Source organism: Loxodonta africana, chromosome 11 (assembly GCF_030014295.1).
Source record: "Loxodonta africana isolate mLoxAfr1 chromosome 11, mLoxAfr1.hap2, whole genome shotgun sequence".
NCBI lineage: Eukaryota > Metazoa > Chordata > Mammalia > Proboscidea > Elephantidae > Loxodonta > Loxodonta africana.
The window spans coordinates 16738716-16762069 of NC_087352.1; the positions used below are offsets into that span (position 1 = coordinate 16738716).

The 23354-nt window shown below is 47.7% G+C and overlaps 1 protein-coding gene across 8 annotated transcripts in view; it reads right to left on the minus strand.

Annotated features, from left to right (window-relative positions):
- Window positions 1-23354, minus strand: part of NUCB1 (nucleobindin 1) — a 28241-nt gene continuing 4887 nt past the window's right edge. For 4 of the 8 annotated variants that reach the window (XM_003406520.4, XM_023543258.2, XM_010586519.3 and 1 more), the window contains 10 exons: window positions 20346-20449; window positions 12895-13080; window positions 12536-12626; window positions 10132-10190; window positions 9766-9858; window positions 9592-9684; window positions 8963-9133; window positions 8382-8484; window positions 7979-8131; window positions 3979-7787 (listed from right to left, as the gene is read on the minus strand). In XM_003406520.4, the coding sequence (XP_003406568.1) occupies window positions 8019-8131; window positions 8382-8484; window positions 8963-9133; window positions 9592-9684; window positions 9766-9858; window positions 10132-10190; window positions 12536-12626; window positions 12895-13080; window positions 20346-20449 (1013 nt within the window). In that variant the 3' untranslated portion in view covers window positions 3979-7787; window positions 7979-8018. Of the gene's footprint in view, window positions 1432-3978; window positions 7788-7978; window positions 8132-8344; window positions 8485-8962; window positions 9134-9591; window positions 9685-9765; window positions 9859-10131; window positions 10191-12535; window positions 12627-12894; window positions 13081-20345; window positions 20450-23354 lie in introns of those variants that run through there. The other 4 variants (XM_023543260.2, XM_010586520.3, XM_023543259.2 and 1 more) reach the window with 4 other exon arrangements.

The following is a 23354-nucleotide window of genomic DNA, read 5'->3' on the forward strand; positions in this document are numbered from 1 at the left end:
CACAAAGGACTGTCACATTTAGTTACAAGTTTATGTTTATTTGTTTATTTTCTCTCTTCCTTTCGGAAAAAAAAAAATCCATTGCCATTGAGTCCAGTGGATTCTGAGTCATGGTGACCCCATTTATCACACAGTAGAACTGCTCCGTAGGGTTGTCTGGGCTGTAATCGTTACAAAAGCGAATCACTAGGACTTTCTTCCCTGGCACTGGTGAGTGGGTTTGTGCAGAATAAAAGTTCCATGAAAGTAGGTTCTTTGGCTCTTTTTTTCACTGCTGTATTCCAGAACAATACCAACAACAACAACAAATTGCCATCAAGTCGATTCCAGCTCATGGTGACCCCAGGTGTGTCAGAGTAGAACTGTGCCGCATAGGTTTTTCAATGGTTGTGAGCTTTCAAGAAATAGACGACCAGGACTTTTTTCCTGAGCCACCTCTGGGTGGATTTGAATCACCAACACTTCTGTTAGTAGCAAGTGGTTACCTCTTTGAGCCACCCAACCCACCCTCTGCCGTCAAGTCGAATCTGCCTCATAGTGACCCTCTAGGACAGAGTAAAACTGCCCCATAGGGTTTCCAAGGCTGTAAATCTTTACAAGAAGCAGACTGCCACAACTTCCTCCTGAGGAGCGGCTGGTGGATTTAAACCGCTGCCCTTTCAGTTAGCAGCCGAGTGCTTTAACCACTGGGCCACCAGTGACTCCTGTATTCCAGAACAAATTCTTGGCAAATCATAAAAAAAAAAAGTAAATAATGAATGAGTGCGTGAATGAATGAATGACATGATTCCCACATAATTTCCTATAGAAAGTGCAGGTGACTCCCATGTAGGAGGTGGGGGGACAAGACACGGCAGAGGGAGGAAATTATAAATTCCATCTCCTTCTTTGCTTTTTCTTTTGTCTCTGCTTGCCTTCCTCTCTCCTGAGCCCCACTGTGGGTCAGGTCCTGTGCCGGGTAATGCTGGGGACCCAGAGGTGAACCTCACCCTATTCCCTGTCCCCTTCAAGTGGGGACACTTATCTGGTGAGCAGATAATGGCCCCTAATGATATCCATGTCCTAATCCCTGAAACCTTATATGGCAAAGGGGCTTTGCAGATGGGATTAAGTTAAGGGTCTTGAAATGGGGAGATTATCCTGAATTATTCAGGTGGGTTCAATGTCATCACAAATTTTCTGACAACGGGAAGGTCCAACCAGTTGCTGCTGAGTGGATTCCAACTCATGCCACCCCACGTGTGTCAGAGTAGAACTGTGTGCTCCATAGTTCTGTGGCTGTTTTTTCAGAAGTAGATTGTCAGGACTTTCTTCTGAGACGCCTCTGGGTGGACTCGAACTGCCAACCTTTCCGTTAACAGCCAAGCACGTTATCCATTTGCACCACTCAGGGACTCCCAAGAGGAAGGCAGAGGGTCAGAATCAGGAGATCTAACAACAGAAAAAAGTGAGAGAAAGATTTGAAGAGACTACACTGCTAGCTTTGAATGGAGGAAGAAGCCATGAGCCAAGGAATGTCAGTAGCCTCTAGAAGCCAGAAAAGACAAGGAAATGGATTCTCCCCTAGAACTTCTTCTAGCATGAACATAGCTCTGGCAACACCTTGCTTTTAACCCAGTGAGATCCATTCTGGGTTTACTGACTTCCAGTACTGTAAGAAAATACATGTGTGTTGCTTTACGCCACTGAGTTGGTGGTATTTTGTTACAACAGCAACAGGAAACTAATACATAGCCCAAACTATTACAGTCCTGGATGGTATGTGCCACCATGGTGGAAACACTAGATGCCCCTAACACAGCCTTGGGGATCAGGGAAAATGATGAACAGATTAGGTGATGAATAAACTGCATCTTGAAAGATTTTTTTTATTGTTGTTAAAAACATACCCAGCAAGGGGTCTAGCAAGCAGCCATCTAAGATGCATCAATTGGTCTCAACCCACCTGGAGCAAAGGAGAATGAAGAACACCAAAGACACAAAGTAATTATGAGCCCAAGAGACAGACAGGGCCACATAAACCAGAGACTACATCAGCCTGAGGCCAGAAGAACTAGATGGTGCCCTGCTACAACTGATGACTGCCCTGACAGGGAACACAGCAGAGAACCCCTGAAGGAGCAGGAGAGCAGTGGGATGCAGACCTCAAATTCTAATAAAAAGACCAGACTTAATGGTCTGAGACCAGAAGGACCCCGGAGGTCATGGTCCCCAGACCTTCTTTTAGCCCAAGACAGGAACCATTCCCTAAGCCAACTCTTCAGGCAGAGATCGGACTGGACTATAAGATAGAAAATGATACTGGTGAGGAGTGAGCTTCTTGGATCAAGTAGACACTTGAGACCATGTGGGCAGCTCCTGTCTGGAGGTAAGATGAGAGAGCAGATGGGTCAGAAGCTGCTGAATGGACACAGGGAATACAGGGTGGAGAGAAGAAGTGTGCTGTCTCATTAGTGGGAGAGCAACTAGGAGTATATAGCAAGGTGTGAATCGACTCAACGGCACTGGGCACTGGGTACTGTGTATATAAATTTTTGTATAAGAGACAGACTTGATTTGTAAACTTTCACTTAAATCACAATCAAAAAAATGGTTCAATAATGGTAGCAGGGCACCATGCAGTTCTTCTGATCTCATGGCAAAGGAGGCAGTTGTTCATGGAGGCAATTAGTCATATATTTCAATTCCTTCTCCTGCATCTTGAAAGATTTTGATGGAGGTTTTCCACACACATGGGGTCGTCATGTTCTTAGCCAGAACCATGTATCTCCTGAGACTGAGGTGCTAGGCTTGAAGGCTAGGGACCATAGTCTCAGGAGACATCTAGGTCAATTGGTATATCATAATCCATATAGGCAATGGTCTACATCCTACCTTGGTGAGGTAGTGACCAGGGTCTTCAAAGCTCGCAATCTGCCCTCTAAGATACAACGATTGGTCTCTTCCCGTCCAGAGCAAAGAAGAGTGAAGAAAACGAAAGTCTCAAGGAAACAATTAGTCCAAAAGACTAATGGACCACATGAACCACGGCCTCTCACTAGCCTGAGACCAGAAGAACTAGATGGTGCCTCGCTACCACTACTGACCACTCTGACCAGTACCATAACAGTAGGTCATGGACAGAGTGGGAGAGAAATGTAGAACAAAATTCAAACTCATAGATAAGACCAGACTTACTGGTCTGATAGAGACTAGTGGAAGCCCCTAGACTATGACCCTTAGACACCCTTCAAAATTCGAACTGAAATCATTCCCGGAGATCACCTTATAACCATAAAATAGACAGGCTGATAAAATGAACAATATCACCAGTGAGGAATGTACGCCTCAGACCAATCAACTATACGAGACCTAAAGGGCAGCAATTGCCTGAAAGCAAAGTTCAAAAGGACATTAGGGGCAGGAAAGCTGGGCAAATGGACCCCGGGAACCCAGGGAGGAGGAGGGGAGAGTACTACACATTCAGGGGTTCGCCACCAATGTCATGGAACAAGCTGTGTATAAATTGTTATACGGGGAACTCATTTGCTCTGTAAACATTCACCTAAATCACAATAAAATGTTCAAGCAACCACAAAGAAAGTCAGCTCCCCTGTATCTCAGTTTCTGTGAGAGGCTAAGAGCCTCACTTGAACTGATTCCAAACTGTAAAACTACCTCCTGCCATTAAGATATGAGTTTATTATTCCTCTGGATGAAGATAACTAAAAAACACTGGTGGCTACCACAATAACCAGGTGAATTTAGGATTAATAATGTGTGACAAATGATGCTGACAAGTCCTCTTATTGAGGCCTAATTATCATTTACCTGGTGAACAAGGGCTGGTTAACAGGTAATGGAATGGGTTGTATCTGCTTAGCTCCACGAAAGGGTGAGATTTCTGTCTTTGCAATCTGTTTAGCTGATTGACTGTGATACATCCCAATGTGGTTTAGTGATTTTTCAATAATAAAAATTAGTTTTCACTCTCTTCTAAAAAAAAAAAGAAAACCCTATTGAGCATAGTTCTCCTCTGACACACATGGATGGGGTCGCCAGGGGTTGGGGCTGAGTTGATAATAACTGGTGGTAACAGAAGCTCAGTGTCCCCCAAACAGAGATTCATTCTTTCCCCTCCTTCCTGCCCCTGCTAAACACTAATGAACTTTGCTCTCTGTGCATTTGCCCGTTCCAGATATTCCATATATGTGGAATCATACATTTGTCTTTATGCTACTGACTTATTTCGCTCAGCATAATATTGTTTTCAACCCCTCATACGCATAGGAAAGCTGGACGATGAGTAAGAAAGACGGAAGAAAAATTGATGCCTCTGAATCATGGTATTGGCAAATTATATTGAATATACCATGGACTGCCAGAAGAACGAACAAATCTCTCTTGGAAGAAGTACAGCCAGAATGTCCTTAGAAGCAAGGACGGTGAGGCTGCGGCTCATGTACTTTGGACATGTTATCAGGAGGGGCCTGTCCCTGGAGAAGGACATCATGTTTGGTAAAATAAGGTTCAGCAAAAAAAAAAAGACAACCTTCAACGAGATGGATTGACACAGTGGCTGCAACAATGGGTTCAAGCATAACAACAATTATGAGGATGGTGCGGGACCAGGCAGTGTTTCATTCTGTTGTATACAGGGTCGCTGAGTCAGGACAGACTCCACGGCACCTAACAGCAACAATATTTTTGTATGCTAATCTAAACAGAGCACAGACTTGGAACCAGTCTGCCTGGGTTCAAATCCCAGCTCTGCTACTTACTAGCTGTGTGACCTTGGGCTATAGGTCTGTCTCTCTTAGTTGTGTCTCATCTAGAAAATGGGGGCAATGATGGTAATTAGGGTTGTCGCGAGAATGAAATTGTTATTATACCGTGTGTGTATACATATATATACACACACACATAGTTGCTGTCGAGTGGATTCTAGATCATGACCCGCAAGTGTCAAAGCAGAGCTGTGCTCCATAGGGTTTTTTCAATGGCTGATTTTCCAGAGGTAGATCACCAGACCTTTCTTCTAAGGCACCTCTGGGTGGACTCGAACCTCCAACCTTTTGGTTAGCAGCCAAGAGCATTAGCCATTTGCACCACCCAGGGACTCCTTATAGAGCATTGAACTACTGCCAATAACGCAAATCAACTGCACTTCTGTTCTGCCCTTTCCTGGTTTGTAATGTACATTTTGGGCTCTTAGGGTGTGACTTGTTTCTCTTGGTGCTCACTAATGGTATCCTAGCATTCACCCTTGAACTCATGGCTCCTGAGCATCGGTGATGTCCCAGCCAGATAAGGGGGGGAAAAATGTTCCCTCTTCCCCACAAAGGTGCAGAGAAGAGCAGAGTATACCACGTCCCAAAACCTACCCCTGAACTTAGATTGCAACTAAGTTGTGTGAAAGATGTTGAAGCTACTGTTAGGTGCCATCAAGTCCCTTTGAACTCACAGCGACCCTACGTACAACTGAATGAAACGCTGCCCGGTCCAGCGCCATCCTCACAATTGTTGCTACGTTTGAGCCCGCTGTTGCAGCCACTGTGTAAACCCATCTCACTGAGGGTCTTTCTCTTTTTCGCTGACCCTCTACCAAGTGTGGTGTCTTTCTCGAGTGATTTGATTGGTCCCTCCTGATAACATGTCCAAAGCAAGTGAGGCAAAGTCTCACCATCCTCGCTTCTAAGGAGCATTCTGGCTGTACGTAAACTTTAAATATCCTTATCTTTAAAAAAGACTAACTCCTGTAGCTGTGTGATCTTTGACAAGCTACTTAGCTACCCCGTGCTTCCGTTTTCTTGTCTGTAAAATGGGGATAACAGTACTACCTCCCTCCTAAGCTGTTTTGTGAAATAAATTGATATCTATTTTGATTGTGGTGGTGGTTACCACACTGTATGTGTTGGTCAAAACTCAAACTGTCCACTCAAAAAGATAAACTTTACTGTATGTAAATTTTAACTTAATTTTAAGAGTATGTAGAAGGTTTAAATGTTGCCTGGGACATGGTAAGTGCTAAAAACGGATTGTATTAGTTAATAGGGAGCCCTGGTGGTGCAGTGGCTAAGCGCTTCGGTCCTTACTGAAATGTTGGCCCCTCGAACCCACCCACCAGCTGCTCTTCAGGAGAAAGACGGGGCAGCCTGCTTCCATAAAGATTACAGCCTTAGAAAGTTTCTGCTCTGTCCTCCAGGGTTGCTATGAGTTGGAATCGACTTGACAGCAATAGGTTTTTTGGTTTCATTAGTTAATAATGTGATGTCCTAGTAATATCTGAGTCCTTGTTTGCTGAGAGTTATCAATAGTTGTCTATTTTCTTGTTGAGCCACAAGATTGCCATTTGAGTCTCGTTCCACATGTGTGGAGGTAAAATAAAATCTAGTGTTTCTGCTAGACTTATGTAATAGAACTTCATTTGAACAAGGAAACCCTGGTGGCATAGGAGTTAAGTGCTATGGCTGCTAACCAAAAGGTTGGCAGTTCAAGTCCACCGGGAGCTCCTTGGAAACCGTATGGGGCAGTTCCGTGCTGTCCTATAGTGTCACTAATGAGTCGGAATTGACTCAACGGCAGCAGGTTCGGTTCGGTTCATTTGAACAAATACTCCCCTCTTCCTTTCTACCAGACCCAGATTTGGTCCAGAAAGTGTCCCTGTCCCCAGGTCAAGGGTGAATCATGCCACCTCAGAGGAGCCACAGCCTTCCCCGGCGTCTGGTGGCCAATAGAACATGAGGGGAGAGCTAGTAGGGTGGCTCTGAGGACAGGTTTTCTCCAACTCATGACGACACTCAGAACAGGATGGAGCCTCTTCTGCTGGTTGCTAATGCAGGTATGTGACCTCAGGAGCAGCTGGAGCCACTTTGGGACCATGAGGAGAGTGCTGCCCCACTCCTACTATGCAAAGCTAGGAGATGGGAAAACTGGTTTCCCTGAAAGCCCTTTAACCACTCTACCTTGGGACTTCTTGTTTTGGGCAGTACTAAATGACGTTTGGGTTTTCTCTCCCTGTGGCTGGGAAGACCCTACAGGACCCAGAGAGGTACAGCTGAGGACCTGCATGCGTGCATGTGCTTGTACAGTCAGCCGACTCAGGATTCCAGAATTGAGCTTCTTAAAAGTGATACCTGAGTTGTCTTAAAGGATGAGGACAACTTTGGCAAGTGAAGTGGGTGTGGGGTTTCAGAGGGAGCAGTATATATATATATACAAAGACACAGAGCCTTGAATTTCTTCCCCGCGTTCCAGGAAGTGTATTTTGATGGAACCAGAGCCAAAGCAGGCCACGGAGCAGTGTCAGGCAAGGCCAGAAAGGCAGGGAGGGCCAGACCTTGCAGGGCCTCCAACCTTAGGCTAAGGGGCTTGCTCCTGGGGCACCTCGGGGAGGGGCAGGGGCAGCTCTGGGTATAGAACCCTCTGGGACTGTGGGGCAAGGGGCCAGGAGGCTTGGGGGAAAGCCAGGTTCTAGGTATCAGAGCTGACCAGCTATGCGGAGGACCCTTGGGCTCTTAGCATCTACTCTTGGGGAAGACACTGTCCTGGAGGCATCGCTGGTCCCCAAAACGATGAGAAAGGTCTTGAGGGATCATGTGAAGCCCCCACCAACCACAGAGGCTGGGCCCTGGGCAGCAGGCAGGATTCTAGCAGCTGTGGAGACACAGGATGCTGGAGCAGCCACATTGCAGCGGCTGAGGCAAGATCATTTAAGAGGGCAGCTCGGACCAGGAGGGGTTTCTCTAAGTTTAGCTCATCCGGTGAACTTGAAAACTGAGACAGCCAGACACAGAGAGGGCAGGCTCCTTGGAGAAGGGACAGAAAGATGGAGTACAGACTTAGAACCCAGGGCTCGGAAGCTGGACGGCCGATACAGCACAGCAACACCTGAGGTGCCACCCTGTCTGCCCCCCTGCCCCCCCGCTGCCCAAGAGGCCACACATGTTGTTGGCCCCCAGGAGAGGTTTACTGTGAAATTTCCCCCCTGTTCTATCACCTGCCTTGGTGGGGACCTGGATGGCTGGGCCCCCACAGGATCACAGGTTCTGGGAGTTCAACTGGGGCTGCTCGGGGGGGTGTTCAGGAATTTTCTTTTTTGAAGCATCTACGTCTTTCTGGTCATCAGCTGGAACCGGGACAGGCACGTCACCTAGAAATGAAGGGAGGGATGGCAGCACAAGGCAACGTAGCCCTTTCCTTCCACAGGGATCCAAGACTATGGGTCTCTCATCTACCTCCTTCCTCAGACCCGGGTGTTCAGGTCCCCAACCCCTCCTCTCCCTCTTAGAAGTCTCACGTTCCAGCCCCCTCCTCCCTCAGACCTGAGGGTCTAGCCCCCAGCCACCTCCTCCCTCAGACCCACGAGTCAGAAGGCAGCCCCCACACCCAGGAGCCAGCACCTGTGTCCGGGTGGAACTTGAGCTGCCCCTCAGGGCCGGGAGCAGGGGCAGGGGCATTGAGAGCCTGCTGCTGCTGTTTCCTCTGCTCCATTTGCAGAACGGCCTGTAGGGTGGGGGGTGGGGTCACACAGACAAGCAAGCAAAGATGCTCAGTCCCCAAACAGATTCCACAGCTACTGTTATGTGATCATGGGGCACTCCCTTTCCTACAGGCCTCAGATTTTCTCTCTCTCCTTGAGGGTTGGGCTTAGTATTCCAGTACCCAGTCCCCCTTCTCCTGCCAAGGCTGGGGTCTTGCCTTGGGGTGGGGGTAGCCCTCACGAACCCCTCACTGGGTCTACTATTCTCTTTCCCTCCTCACCCACTTGTCATTTCACTGCCTTATCCAACATGGTGGCCACAAAGCTGTCTGAGACAGGCAAAAATGTCTGCCATTACTCAAGATGGGCAATCTCACTTGAGGCTCTACCAGTGATTAAAATGGTAACTGGCAGGCTTTCCCAGCCTCTAGACACACATGCTAACTGGGACAAGGGCCACCAGGGACACAGAGGGTAGGACCAGCTTCCCCGGCCAGTCACCTGCTGCAGCTCTCTCTTCTGGGCCTCCAGGTGGCCCTGGGACCGCCCCAGAGCCTCCGTTTCCTGGCTGAGGCGCCGGGCCTTGGCATTCAGCTCTGCCTCGCGGGCGGCCAGCTCCTCCTCAAAACGCCGCAGCTCCTCCTCTGTGTAGGCAGGGTGCATCTCCACTGTCTGGGGTAGGGGGTGGGGACAGGAGCCATCAGTGGGGGTAACTCCAGCTTTGGCCCACCCACGGAGGAGAGGGCTCTGCGACTGGGATCTAGAGGAGGCTAGGAGGCCAGGGCCACGTGTGTGGGGCTGAACAGACCTGGGCAGGATAAAGACCCAGAGGTGGGGGCAAAGGCCTGGGGGAGGGTGGGACAAAGACCCAGAGAAAGGAGAATGGAGACCTAGAGAGATAGGGGTAGACAGACACCCAGAGAGAGGGGACAGAGACCCAGGGAGAGACTCAGGAAGTGGGACATGGACCCTGAAAAAGGGGAACAGAGACCCCGAGAGAGGGGGACAGAGACACAAAGAAAGGAGAACAAGGACCCAGAGAGAAAGAGAAGTGGCCAGAGTTCTTCAAAGAACGACTAGGAGAGAGAGATAGAGAGGTTTAGGACCCAGAGTATCCCTCATGTCCTCACCTCCCAGCCCTCTCCAGCGTCTCCAAACTCCTTCCTCTGAGTGGATGCAAGGAACTCCTCCAAGGTTACGAGGCGGTCCTGGTTGGTGTCCACCTGGGAACCAGGTAAGGGTAAGCAACAGAGCTGGGGCCCCGCCGCCACACCCTCGCCCCACGGGATCTCCTCGCCTCTCACATTCTTCATCACGTGCTCCCGCATGCGCAGCCGCTCCTCCTCCATCTCCCGCATGTCATCCTCCTCGTTCTTTGGGTCATACACCTTCTCCAGCTGCAGGGCCAGGAGAGAGGCAGGACAGATTGAAAGGCCCGTGGCCATCCCATTCGCAGGGTACTCCCTCTCCTGACAGATGGAACTTCAATTCCAGCAGCCTTTGAGGTACTCAGCCACTTATGGCAGCCTCTTTTTGTGTCAGGGGCTGCTGAGAATTGTAGTTTACCCTGAAGTTATGTCCAGAGGGACCTGGGGGGCCCAAAAGGATCCCTGAAGGGAGGTGTGGCTGGTCAGGGTGTCCCCTGCACCCACAGCTTCCAGGACACTCACCTCCTTGGTGAAGAGGGCCTCTAGCTCCTGCTCATCCAGGACACCATCACTGTTGATATCTGAGGGGGAGACAAGGTATCTTAGGGGAAGGCAAATGGAGTGGGTCAGGTCCCTGGGACACTGGCTAGTGATTGGGCTGACATTGGGGGGGTCTGTTATTAGAAAATTGGGAACAATGGGTCTCTGGTGATGGAATGGCGACCCTCAGACTTCAGCACCCCACCAGGCCCGTTGCTCGGGTGACCAGGTCCTAGCAACCAGGGTCCTGAGAATGGAGATGAAAGCTGGGCTTCACTGGGATCATTCATGGGCCTGTTGACATGCATGACTCCTCAGCCTTAGCCACCAGCTGTGGGCACAGGGTCACCTCCTTTGCCTGGGATCCAGGGGTGTCAGGGGCCTCTGCCTCCCGGAGGACCAGGTCACTGCTGGCTCTGGTTGCCTGGGGAAACCTCTCCTGGCCAATCTAGCTTGTAGAGCTAAAGCCATGGGGCTCCAGGCTCCTTGGGCCATGCTTAGTCTCACCCTCTGTGGAAGAAAGGCCTGGTGATCTGCTTCCATAAAGATTACAGCAAAGGAGCAGGGAAACTAGGGCACTGGAAACAGAATGGCCAGACGCAATTAAAAACAATGTTGACACACTGTGAAAAATGTAGCCAATGTCACTGAAAAATCTGTAGAGAAATTCTCAAATGAGAATCTAACTTGCTGTGTAAACTTTCACTGAAAACACAGTAAGACATCATTAAAAAAAAAAAAAAAAAATACTACTGTCAAGAAAATCCTATGGCGCAGTTCTACTCTGAAACACATGGGGTCACCAGGAGCCAGAACTGACTGGATGGCAACAAGTTTGGTTTTTAGCCATAAACCATGGGATTTTTTAAATGGATTAAAAGTAAACAAGATTAAAATTTCAGTTTGTCATCACATTAAATAATACTCGTGGAGTGTGTTTCTTAGTTTAAGCAGATACACGAGACCAAGTGGGTGGCTCCTCTCTGGAGGCAGGATGAGAAGGCAGGAAGGGAGAGTCACAAGAAACCTGGGTTGGAAAGGGGGAGCGTGCCGTCACATTATAGGGATTGCGATTAGGGTCACATAATAATATGTGTACAAATTTTTGTATGAGAAATTAACTTGAGCTGTAAACTTTCACCTAAAGCACAATAAAAATAAATTAAAAAAAATTTCAGTTTATTATCAGTCACACTCACCCCACGTCAAGTGCTCAGTAGCCACTTGTGGCTGGTGGCTGCCATATTGGATAACTCAGATAGGACACATTATCCAGCATCACAGACAGTTCTGTTGGACACCTCCCTAGATGGTCTCCTCCAGTCTCTCAGATTTCAAAGCCATCATTAAGCTACCTCCACACCTGAATATTCAACCGCCTACTCTCCACCTCCATGTGAATTTCTAACCAAAAACAGGACAGTGCAGATGTAAAACACTCCCATCATTGAGGAATGTCCCATTGGACAGTGCTGATCTACCAAAACCTTTCCTGACCCTGCCAACTAAAACTGCAATGCTAGCCCCTCAGCCCTGCTGTATTCTTTCCCATAGTATGTATTATTTCCTGAGGCTCTGTGGTAGACCCTATTTCTTTGATTCTAAGGTACACTTTTTTCTCCATTATCTTAGCATCCCTGACATCACAGGTGTTATCACAGGTGGTATGCCAGTTTAATTGGCAGCTTACTTAAAATTCTAGTGCATCTCATGATCAGTGTTCCCTGAGATTTGCTTAACTACAGAATTTTCTGTTTGCTGGATCACCAGGATGTGAGGGTAGCAACTTAAGTCTTACTCACGGCTGTATCCACAAGATCTCGAACAAAGATTCATGCTTACAGACTAATTAGTAAGCGTTTGCTGAATGCATGAATCAGGCCTTGTTAAGATCCACTGATAAGTTACAAGTTCTGGCTCAAGTCCTGGGCAAGCCTGAGGGCCTACAACCCTAGGCCACATTTCTAGATGGAAAGAGACTGAAGGGAACTATACCTCTGATCCACCATAGAGAAGGGGCTTCCTAGTGCCGTGTAGGCCTGGTTACTAAGGAACAGCCCACCCTTCGCTAGAAGGCTCCCAGAAGGGACTAGGGCTTCTGGGCTGCCAAGGGAAGGGGGCCCAGGCCTAGCCAAGCCTAATTCACTTGGTTATTGGACAATAGCCAGTCCCATCCTGGGAATGAGGTCCAGTCTCTCCACGGAAGATCCTGGCACTACTAACAGGGAAGGGCAGGGCCTTCTGGCCAACCAGGGGAGAGGGGCTCAACCTCCTAGGCCTGCCTAAGCCCCATTGGATGGGGAGGCCCCCCCTTAGCAGTCAGGCCCCAGAAAGGTCAGAGGATCCAGGAGTCATCCTGGGTCTTGGGACTCTTTCCCCACCTTACCATGCAGTATGAAGAAGGTCTTGGGGTTAAACCTGTTGGGGTCCAGTCCATCCAGTTCCTCCCACACCTCCTTCAATTGGGCTTGGCTGCCCTGTGGAGGGGAGAGCCAGGGGCTCATGAGCAAGAAGTCTGGGCCCTAGGGGGTAAGGCTAGAGAACCCTTTACCCCCACCCCCCAAGTGTTATGCCTCTCGAACAAGAAAACTACAGCTCCCAGCAGGTCTCGGGACAGCTAGATACATTAACAGGGGCTCTTTTGCTTCAGAGGCTGCTGAGAGCTATAGTTCTTTAGCTATTTTCATGTCTTCTGGTGCTTGGAGAGCTGGATATGATGGGAGTGAAAAGAATGGGCGTCCTTACAGGCACATTGACTTTGGGGTGCTCCCGGTGCCGGCGCTGTTGCTCTTCCAGCTTCCTCTCTGCCTCCTTTCGTTGTTCCTCTCCCAGTGATTCCAGATAACGGCGTCTCTCATGTTCCTTGAGCATTTCATAGCGTTTGAACTCTTCGTGATGGGCCGCATCATACTGGGCAAGGTCCCGGGTAGCCTGGGGAACGGCAGAAGTTTCCTCTCATCTTGCCCCCCACTGCCCTGGCCCCTAATTCCAGTCTCCAAAAGCCTGGTCCTCAGTGCTCACCCTGGCCAGGGGTAGCCCAACCTCCACCCACTCCTGACTCTCCTGTCCTGGTCTCACTTTCTGGGTCTCCACGATGCATTCCAAGGAGCACTGGTGGCGCAACGGTTGAGTGCTTGGCTGCTAACCCAAAGGTCAGCAGTTCGAACCCACCAGCTGCGCTGTGGGAGAAACAACCTGGTGATCTGCTCCCATAAAGATTACAGCCTAGAAAACCCTAGGGGGCAGTTCTACTCTATCCTATAGGGTCGCAATGAGTCGGAATCAACTGGAAAGCACAGAACAATATGAGGCATTCCTGCCCCATACCGCACCCTCCTCTCTTGGTTTGTTTAAAAAGAATTATGATGGTTACACAATAGCAACAGGAAACCTTACCCCACCTGCTTTAAGTCCTCAAGATCTTGAAGGACTAGAAAATAAAAAACAACACAGGAAGTAGACTTAATATGGAAAGCACATGAACTCTATTGTGATTCTGCCCAGGGGTCAAATCTGGGCTCTGCTCCCAATAGCTGAGTGATCTTGGACAAGTTACTCAGCCTCTCTGTGGCTCAGTAAAATGGGGATAACCATACCAACCCACATGGGTTTGCTGGGAGATGCTACTGATGGTGTTAACACATGCCAGTTTGGCACAGAATAAACACTTAACAAACAGGTATGGTTACTAATGATAAGGCCAGAGGTGGTTGGGCAGTATGGTATAGGGGCAAGAGCTGAGATTTCCTCAGTAGGCCATGCCTATGACTCCCAGCAGCCCCTGGGGCAGCTGGGTGTATTAAAAGAGGCTCTTTTGCCTCAAGGGCCGCTGGCAGTTGTAGTTCTTTAACCACTTTCTTATCTTCTGGTGGCTGGAGAGTTGGACTTTTTGTAGGATGGGCACAAACGGTGGGTTCTTATCTGTACAATGTGTACCTACTTTCATTCATTTACTTATTTAATAAATATTTACTGAGCACCTACTATGTGCCTGGTCCCGTTCTGGATGCCAGGGATACAACAGAGAACAAAACAGACAAGACTCCCTGCCCTCATGGAGCTGACATTCTAGTGGGAGAAAGGGAGGGAAAAAGAGAAACAAACCTAAAGTAGTAAAATGCAACAGAACAGGCAGAAAATGTCCACGCATTGTGAAGAATGTAACCAAAGTCACTGAAAAACTTGTGTAGAAATCGTTGAATGGGAACCTAAACGGCTGTGTAAACCTTCACCAAAAACACATTATTAAAAAAAAAAGTAAAATGCATAGAATGATAGATGGTGATTAGTATTAAGAAGATAAAGCAGGAAAGGGGAATTGAGCATGGAGGTTGGGGGTATAGTTCAAATCTTTCAAAGGATGGTAAGGAAGGCCTCCCCAAGTGGGTGATATTTGCACACTGACCAGGTGGAGGTAAGGGATCCAGCCCTGCGGGTGTGTCTGCACGGTGCTTCCGGCAGGGGACACAGCCAGTGCAAAGCCCCTGAGGCAGGAATAACCAGGAAGCAAGTGTGGCTGGAGTAGAGTGAAGGAGGGGGAGTGGAGAGAGGGTGAGGGCAGAGAGAAGACAGATAGTGCAGGGCCTTGTGGGCCACATGAGAACTTTAGCTCTTCTCTGAGTGGAACAGGGGCCATGGAAAGTGTGATGGTTACTGTTGCGAGTCAACTTGCATTATGATTCTCAATGGTTTGGAAGACACTGAATTGAGCGTTCCTCCAAAATGTAAATGTAATGTAAAGGTCTTCAATCCTGTCATCTGATGTGATCAGCCAACCAGCAGAAGCGGAGTTTCTTGGGGGTGTGGCCTACCTCCAGTATATAAATGGATGTTCTGGCAAAGCTCATGGAGCCCTGGTAACGTGACGGTCAAGCAGCTCGGCTGCTAACCAAAAGGTCAGCAGTTTGAACCCATCAGCTTGAACCCACCAACTGCTCCACAGGAGAAAGGTGTGGTAGTCTGCTTCCGTAAAGATTACAGCCTTGGAAATCCTATGAGGCAGTTCTACTCTGTTTTACAGGGTTGCTGTGAGTTGGCATCAACTTGATGGCAATGGGTTTAGTTTTTTTTTCCGGTTTGGCAAAGCTCACTCTCTCTCAACCCTGCACTCTTCTCATTGCCTGACCTCCACTTCTAGGATGTAAGCCTGCAGAAGTCTCTGGCCTGCCGCCTGACCCACAGATTTGGGACTTGCCAGCCCTTACAACTGCATGAGCCATTTCCTCGCAGTAAATCTCTCTACATATATTTATGTGTGTGCTTCACTGGTTTTGTTTCTCTAGAGAACCCAGGCTAAGACAGAAAAGTTCAGAGCAGAGGAGAGAGATGATGCGACAGGATTTCTTTGCTGCTCCAGGAGGCAGAATAACGGCCTTCCAAAGAGGCCCATGTCCCAAACCCCAGAACCTGTCAATATGTTACCTTATGTGGCAAAGGAGACTTAAGGTTGTAGACGGAATTAAGATTACTGATTAGGTGAAGGAAGCCTGGTGGCACAAACAGTTAAGCACTTAGCTGCTAACCAAAAGGTTAGTGGTTCCAACCCACCCAGTGGCTCCTCAAGAGAAAGACCTGCTTCTATAAAGATTACAGCCAAGAAAACCCTATGGGGCAGTTCTACTCCATCACTTGGGGTTGCCATGAGTCAGAATTCAATTGAAGGTACTCAACAACAACAATTAGGTGACTTTAAAATAAGGAGATAATGCTGGATTATCCAGGTGGGGCCCAATGTAATTATAAGGGTCCTTTAGTAGAAGAGGAAACCCTGGTGGCGTAGTGGTTAAGTGCTACGACTGCTAACCAAAGGGTTGGCAGTTCAAATCCCCCAGGCACTCCTTGGAAACTCTATGGGGCAGTTCTACTCTGTCCTATAGGGTCGCTATGAGTTGGAATCGACTCGGTGGCACTGGGTTTGGTTTTTTGGTTTTAGTGTCAGAGAGAGGCAGGAGAGGAGAGTTGAGTCAGAGGGAGATATGAGTACACTCGGTCCTCTGTATCCATGGGTTTTGCACCTGCGGATTCAATCAATTGTGAATAGAAAATACTTCCGGGAGAGAAAAAAAGAGTTTTTTTCTTGCCATCATTCCCTATACAATACAGTATAACAACTATTTACATAGCGTTTACATTGTAGTAGGTATTCTAAGTAAACTAGGGGTGATTTAAAGTATACGGGAGGATGAGCACACATTGTATGCAAATACTACACCGTTTTACATAAGGGACTTGAGCATCTGTGGATTTTGGTATCCTCAGGGGCTCCAGGAACCAAACCCCTGCAAATACCAAGGGGCACTGTGGAGAAAAATGATCATAGAGATGCAACCATGCTGGCTTTGAAGACGGAGAAAATAGCCCTGGGCCAAGGAAAGCTAGTGGCTTCTAGAAGCTGGAAAAGGTAAGGGAACGGGTTCTTCCCTAGAGCCTCCAGAAGTGTTAGCAACCCTGCTACCACTCTGATTTTAGCCCAGTGTGGTCGGCTGAAAAATGGCCCCCCAAAATATACTACCAGTGGCCACTGAGTTGACTCCAACTCATGGCAGCCCCACGTGTGTCAGAGTAGAACTGTGCCCCATAGGTTTCCAACAGCTGATCTTTTGGAAGTACACTGCTAGATTTTTCTTCCTTTCGAACTTCCAATCTTTTGGTTAGTGGCCAAGTACATTTGTTTGCATCACCCAGGGACACCCTCCAAAAGATATCCACATCCTAATCCCCAAAACCTGTAAATGTTACCTTATATAGAAAAGGGTCTTTGCAGATGTGATGAAGTTTAAGATCTTGAGATGGGAGAGTCTCCTGGCTTATCCAGGTGGGCCCTAAATGCAATCACATGTGTTCTTATAAGCGGGAGGCAGAGAGAGATCAGACACACACAGAGGAGAAGGCGATGTGAAGACAGAGCAGAGATTTGAAGATGCTGCCCTTGAAGATTGGAGTGATGTGACCACAATCTATGGAGTGGCGGTAGCCTTCCTGGGAAGGCAAGGGAGGATCCTCCACTAGAGCCTCCGCTATGAGTGTGTCCCTGCTCACACCTTGATTTTGACCTAAAGATACTGATTTTGGACTTCCAGCCTCCAGAGCTATGAGAGAATAAATTTCTGTTCTTTTAAGCCACCAAATCTGTGAGAATTTGTTAAAGCAACAACAGGTAACTCACACACCCAATGAGCTGTGTCGGATGGACTTCTGACCTCCAGGACTGCTTACACAACAAATTCCCGTTGGCTGAAGATACCAAGCTTGTGGAGATTTGTTACAGCAGTAACAGGAGTGTAGACTACAGAGCAGTGGTTTTCAACCAGAGAGATTCCCGTGTCCCCGCCCCCGCCAGGGGATAATTAGCAATATCTGGAGACGTTTTTGGTTGTCAAGACTGGAGGACAGGGTGCTTCTGGCATCTAGTGGGTAGAGGCCAGGGATGGTGTTCAACATCTGTCCTACAAAGCATAGGACAGCCCCCACCACAAAGAATGATCTGCCCCAAATGTCGAGGGTGGCGAGATTGAAAACCCCTTGTCTTAGTTACCTAGAGCTACTCTAACAGAACTACCACAAGTGGGTGGATTTAACAAACAGAAATTTATTTTCTCACAATTTAGGAGGCTAGAAGTCTGAATTCAGGCCAGTGGCTCTAGGGGAAGGATCTCTCTCTGTCCACTCTAAGGGAAGGTCCTTGTCTCTTCAGGTTCTATTCCTCGGTTCCAGGTCATCATGTGGCCTGTATCTTCCTCTGTTAGTGCTTAATCTGCTGTTTTATATCTCAAAAGAGATTGACTTAAGACCCTAACTAACACTGTCTTATTAACATTACAAAAAAACCCATCGCCGAATGGGATTATAACCACAGGCGTAACCCTACAGGTCTGAGAAGAACTGCCCCATAAGATTTCCAAAGCAGACTGCCACAGCTTTCTCGTACAGAGCAGCTGGTGGGCTCGAACTGCTGACCTTACATTTAGCAGCTGAGTGCTTAACCACTACACCACCGGGCCTCCTTCAACCACAGTTATAGGGGTTAGGATTTATGAAACACTTACTTTTGAGGGATACAATTCAACCCATAACACCCCTGGTGTAACTTTATTCATAACTGCCAAAAATTGGAAGCAACTAAGACGTCCTTTAAAAGGTGAATGGATAAACAAACTGCGGTAGATCCGTACAATGGACTGTTATTCGGCAATAAAAAGAAATGAGCTCAGAAAACATGAAGAAACAGGTAGGAATCTTAAATGTATATTGCTCCATGACAGAAGCCAGGTGCGTCCGGGTGGGTTCAAACCAACCTTTCAGTTAGTTAAATGCTTAACCATTTGCACCCACCCAAAGATTCCCTACTTGGTGGCTTAAAACAATGGAAATTTATTCTCTTTAATTCTGTAGGTCAGCAGTCCAAAATGAGTTTCCCCGGGCCTGAAATCAAGGTGTGCCTTCTGGAGGCTCTAGGGAAGAATCTGTCTCCTTTTCTGTTATGGATTGAATGTACAAAATGCAGCTCTAGCAGCTGAACTAAACCGAAAGCGAAGAAGTTTCGTGAACACAAACAAACAATTTAAAGGACAAAGTAGCAGGGGCAGGGGTCTGGGGACCATAGTTTCAGGGGACATCTAGGTCAACTGGCATGACGAAGTTTATTAAGAAAATGTTTTGCATCCCACTTTGGTGAATGGTATCTAAGGTCTTAAAATAAGCTAGCAAGTGGCCATCTAAGATGCATCAACTGGTCCCGACCCACCTGGAGCAAAGGAGACTGAAGAATGCCAAAGACACAAGGAAAATATGAGCCCAAGAAACAAAAAGGGCCACATAAACCAGAAACTCCATCAGTCTGAGGCCAGAACTAGATGGTACCTGGCTACCACCAATGACTGCCCTGACGAACACAACAGAGTCCCTGACAGAGCAGGAAAAAAGTGGGGTACAGAACTCAAATTCTAGTAAAAAGACCAGACTTAATGGACTGACCGAGACTGGAGGGACCCTGGAAGACGTGGCCTCCGGACTCTCTGTAAACCCAGAACTCAAACCATTCCCAAGGCCAACTCTTCAGACAAAGATTAGACTAGACTGTAAAACATAAAACGATACTTGTGAAGAGTGCGCTTCTTAGTTCAAGTAGATACATGAGACTAAATGGGCAGCTCCTGTCCGGAGGCGAGATGAGAAGGCAGAAAGGGACAGGGGCTGGTTGAATGGACACGGGAAATCTTGGGTGGAGAGGAGGAGTGTGCTGTCACACTATAGAGAGAGCGATTAGGGTCACATAACAATGTGTGTATAAATTTTTGTATGAGAAACTACCTTGAGCCGTAAACTTTCACTTAAAGCACACACACAGAAAAAAAAAATTTTTTTTAACATGCAGCTGTAACCCAAAACCAAACCTGCTGCCATCGGGTCCATTCTGACTCATAAAAAAAACCAAAAACCAAACCCAGTGCCGTCGAGCTGGTTCCGACTCATAGAGACCCTATAATACAGCGTAGAACTGCCCCATAGGATTTCCAAGGCTGTAATCTATACAGAAGCAGACTGCCACATCTTTCTCCTGCGGAGGAGCTGGTGGGTTCAAACCACCAACGTTTTGGTCAGCAGCTGAGTGCTTAACCACCTAGAAAACCCTGTGGGGAACATATAATATCACCTGAGAATACTGTGCTTCTCTAAATAACCATCTGAATAAAACCAAACAGTAAATATTTTCCCTAGACCAAACATAAGACGATTAAGGGCGGCAGGGAAGCTAGATTAAGGGAAACAGAGCAACCAGAATGGAAATAATGAGAAGGCTGATACATCGTGAAATATGTAACCAATGTCACTGAACAGTATGTATAGAAATTACTAAATAAGAACCTAATTTGCTGTGTAAATTTTCACCAAAAACACAATAAAATTAGGGTGTGGATGTCTTTTGGAGGGCCAATATTCAGACAATCACAAGGAAAACAGAGGGGATAGCCCCCCTCCCATCATATGGAAAGGACAAAGTTAAAGGAGGACTTGAAACGGATCTCAGAGGAGCCAAAGCCAGTCCCTTCTGTCATCTCCTCTTCTGGAGAAAACCTGGCAGGAGTTTTAGAAACCAACTGGGCCCCTGTCAGCCTCCAACCTCAGGTAACAAACCTAGGCTCCCTGCCTGCACAGCCTCCCTCAGTCCTCTGCCTCTGGGCCTCCCTTCCCATTACCGTTTGGATCAGCAGTTCCAAGTCCCGGGCCTCAAACGTGTGCTGATTCTGAGGGTCCAGGTGTTCAAACTGCTTCAGGAGGCTCAGGTGGTCCACCTGTACATCTGGACAAAGGAAAAAGAGTCAAAACATAAAACTCATAGAATGTTCTGTCTTTCAAAATTCCCATCTTGGGCCTGAAGTGTTCTAATGGAAGTCACAGAGGGTACTAGAGAAGTCCAGAGGAGGCTTGACTGAGCCTAGGGCAATCAGAGAGGGCTGCCTGGAGGAGGTGATGCCTCACCTGAGCCTAATACTTAAAATGAAACCAAAACCAAAGCAAGCTTGTTACCGTCAAGTTGATTCCAACTCACAGCAGCCCTACAGGACAGAGTAGTACTGCCCCATAGGGTCTCCAAGGAGCAGCTGGTGGACTTGAACTGCCAAACCACTGGTTAGCAGCCGAGCTCTTAGCCACTGCACTGCCAGGGTTCCAAATTAAAATAACCATAATCAGAAAACCCAGTTGCTGTCAAGTTGATGCATGTATCAGAGTACAACTGTGCTCAATAGGGTTTCAATGGCTAATTTTTTGGAGGTAGATTGCCAGGACTTTCTTCCAAGGTACCTCTGGGTGGGCTCAAACTTCCAACCGTTTGGATAGCAACTGAGTGTGTTCACCATTTGCACCACTGAGAAATGCCATAATAATAACTAACATGTATTGAGCATTAGAAAGGAGTCTTGGTGGCTTGATGGTTAAGCACTCAGTTGCTAACGGGAAGGCTGGGAGTTCGAACCCACCAGCCGTTTCACAGGGGAAGGACTTGTCGCTCTGCTCCCGTAAAGATTACAACCTAGGAAACCCTATGGGGCAGTTCAGTTCTACCCTGTAAGACATGGAGTTGCTGTGAGTCAAAAATTGACTCGAAGGCACACAACAGCATACCTATAGAATGTCCCTGGATGATGCAAAGGGTTAAGCACTTGACTACTAGCTGAAAGGTTGGTGGTTCAAACTCACACAGAGGCGCTGGAAAGAGAAGCCAGGCGATCTGCTTCCGAAAGGTCAGAGCTTTGAAAACCCTATGGAGCAGCTCTACCTACTCTGCAGATGTGGGGTCGCCATGAGTCGGCAACTAACATTGTCATCTGTGTATGTGATCTCCTATTTGGGAATAGTGTTTTCTTTGTTATGTTAATGAGACCATATCAGTGTATGGCATGTCTTAAACCTAATGATTTTTGAGACACAAAAAGAGCAAATTAGACACAGAAAGAAGCAAGCACAAATAGGGGAAGCTGGCTCGTGGAGATCTCCAAGGAACCAAAGAAGAGAAGCTGAAAGAGAGAGACAAGGGCATTCCCCCAGAGCAGAGAGCGAAAGCCTTCCCCTAGAGCCGGCGCCCTGAATTCGGACTTCTAGCCTCCTGAACTGTGAGATAATGAATTTCTGTTCTATTCGTTAAAAACACCTACTTGTGGTATTTTCATTATAGCAGCACTAGGTAACTAAAATACACAGCTTGTGTGAATATCAGTTCATTCATTCCAGCATAGTGGAGGGTTGCCCCCTACTCTCTACAGGACCGTGAACAGTGTAAACCACATGACAATGGAATCCACTCTCCAGATCACCTAGTCCAGAGATACAGAATGACCAAGGGACAAACACACCCCTTCGAAGGGCTCAGCCAAATAGAGGCTCTTTCATGCAGGATGGACGGGGTCGACCTCTCTGAGCTGAGCCAGTACCTGGAAGGGAGTCGGCCATGAAGAGTCCTGAGCAAATGTCGTGGCCTAGTGAAGCGCAGGGGCAAAGATCTCCAGGTGGGAGAGATGTGATATGCTCCAGACATTAGAAAACACGCTGATGCAGAGGGGTGGGTGAGGACAAACACACCAGGGGAATAGGCGGGCAGGAGTGGCAGCAGTGTCAGGGGGGTCCCTCAGGAGCCATGAGGTACATGGACTTCATCCCCAGGGCACTGGGGAGCCATGGGCTGTGGGTGTTATAAGCCCATTTGTATCCCCTGAAGGAATATGCTGAAGTCCGAGCCTGTGAATGGGATCTTGTTTGGAAAGTGGGTCTTTGAAGATATTATCAGTCATTAAAATAAGGTCTTACAAGAGTATTTGTCATTGTTGATTTTCGACTCATAGCCACCCCATGCGACAGAATAGAACTGCCCCATAGGATTTTCTAGGCTGTCATCTTCATGTGAAGGAGCCCTGGTGGCGCAGTCGTTAAAGCACTTGCTGCTAAGCAGAAGTTTGGTGGTTTGAACCCAGCAGTTGCTCTGTAGAAGAAAGATGGGGCAGTCTGCTTCCGTAAAGATTTACAGTCTTGTAATCTTCGGGGCAGTTCTACTTAGCCCTATAGGGTTGCTATGAGTTGGAATCAACTCGGTGGCAGTGGGTTTGGGTTTTTTTTGGAATCTTTATAGGAGCAGGTTGCCAGGTCTTTCTCCTACGGAGCTGCTGGTGGGTTTGAACTGCCAACATTCAGGTTAGCATCCGAGCGCTTAAACATTGCCCCACCAGGGCTCCTTTACTGGAGTACGGTAGGTCCTAACCCAGTCTGAGTGGTGTCCTCGTAAAAGAGAGGAGACACAGAGGCAGAGAGGAAGGACAGCCATGTGAAGATGGCGGCAGATATTGGAGTGAGGCAGCTACAAGCCAAGGAACGCCAAGGTTTGCCAACTGTCACCAGAGAGGCAAGGAAGAACTTCTCCTAAAGCCTTCAGAGAGGATGGGTCTCCTGACAATCTGATTGCAGAATTCTGGCCTCTAGAACTGAAACAATACACTTCTGTTCTGATAAGCCACCCACTTTGTGGTACTTTGTTATGACAGCCCTAGACAACTAGTACAGGTAGGTTTGAGGCAGAGGAGGGACAGGACCTAAGATGGGTGTTACTGTTTTCTGAGTGATCAGAAGACAGAATATACTCTCAGAAATAAACGCTAGGAAATTCGAATCACTTCTAGTGGGGTAAATAAAAAATAAACAAGTAAAAATACAGTGTA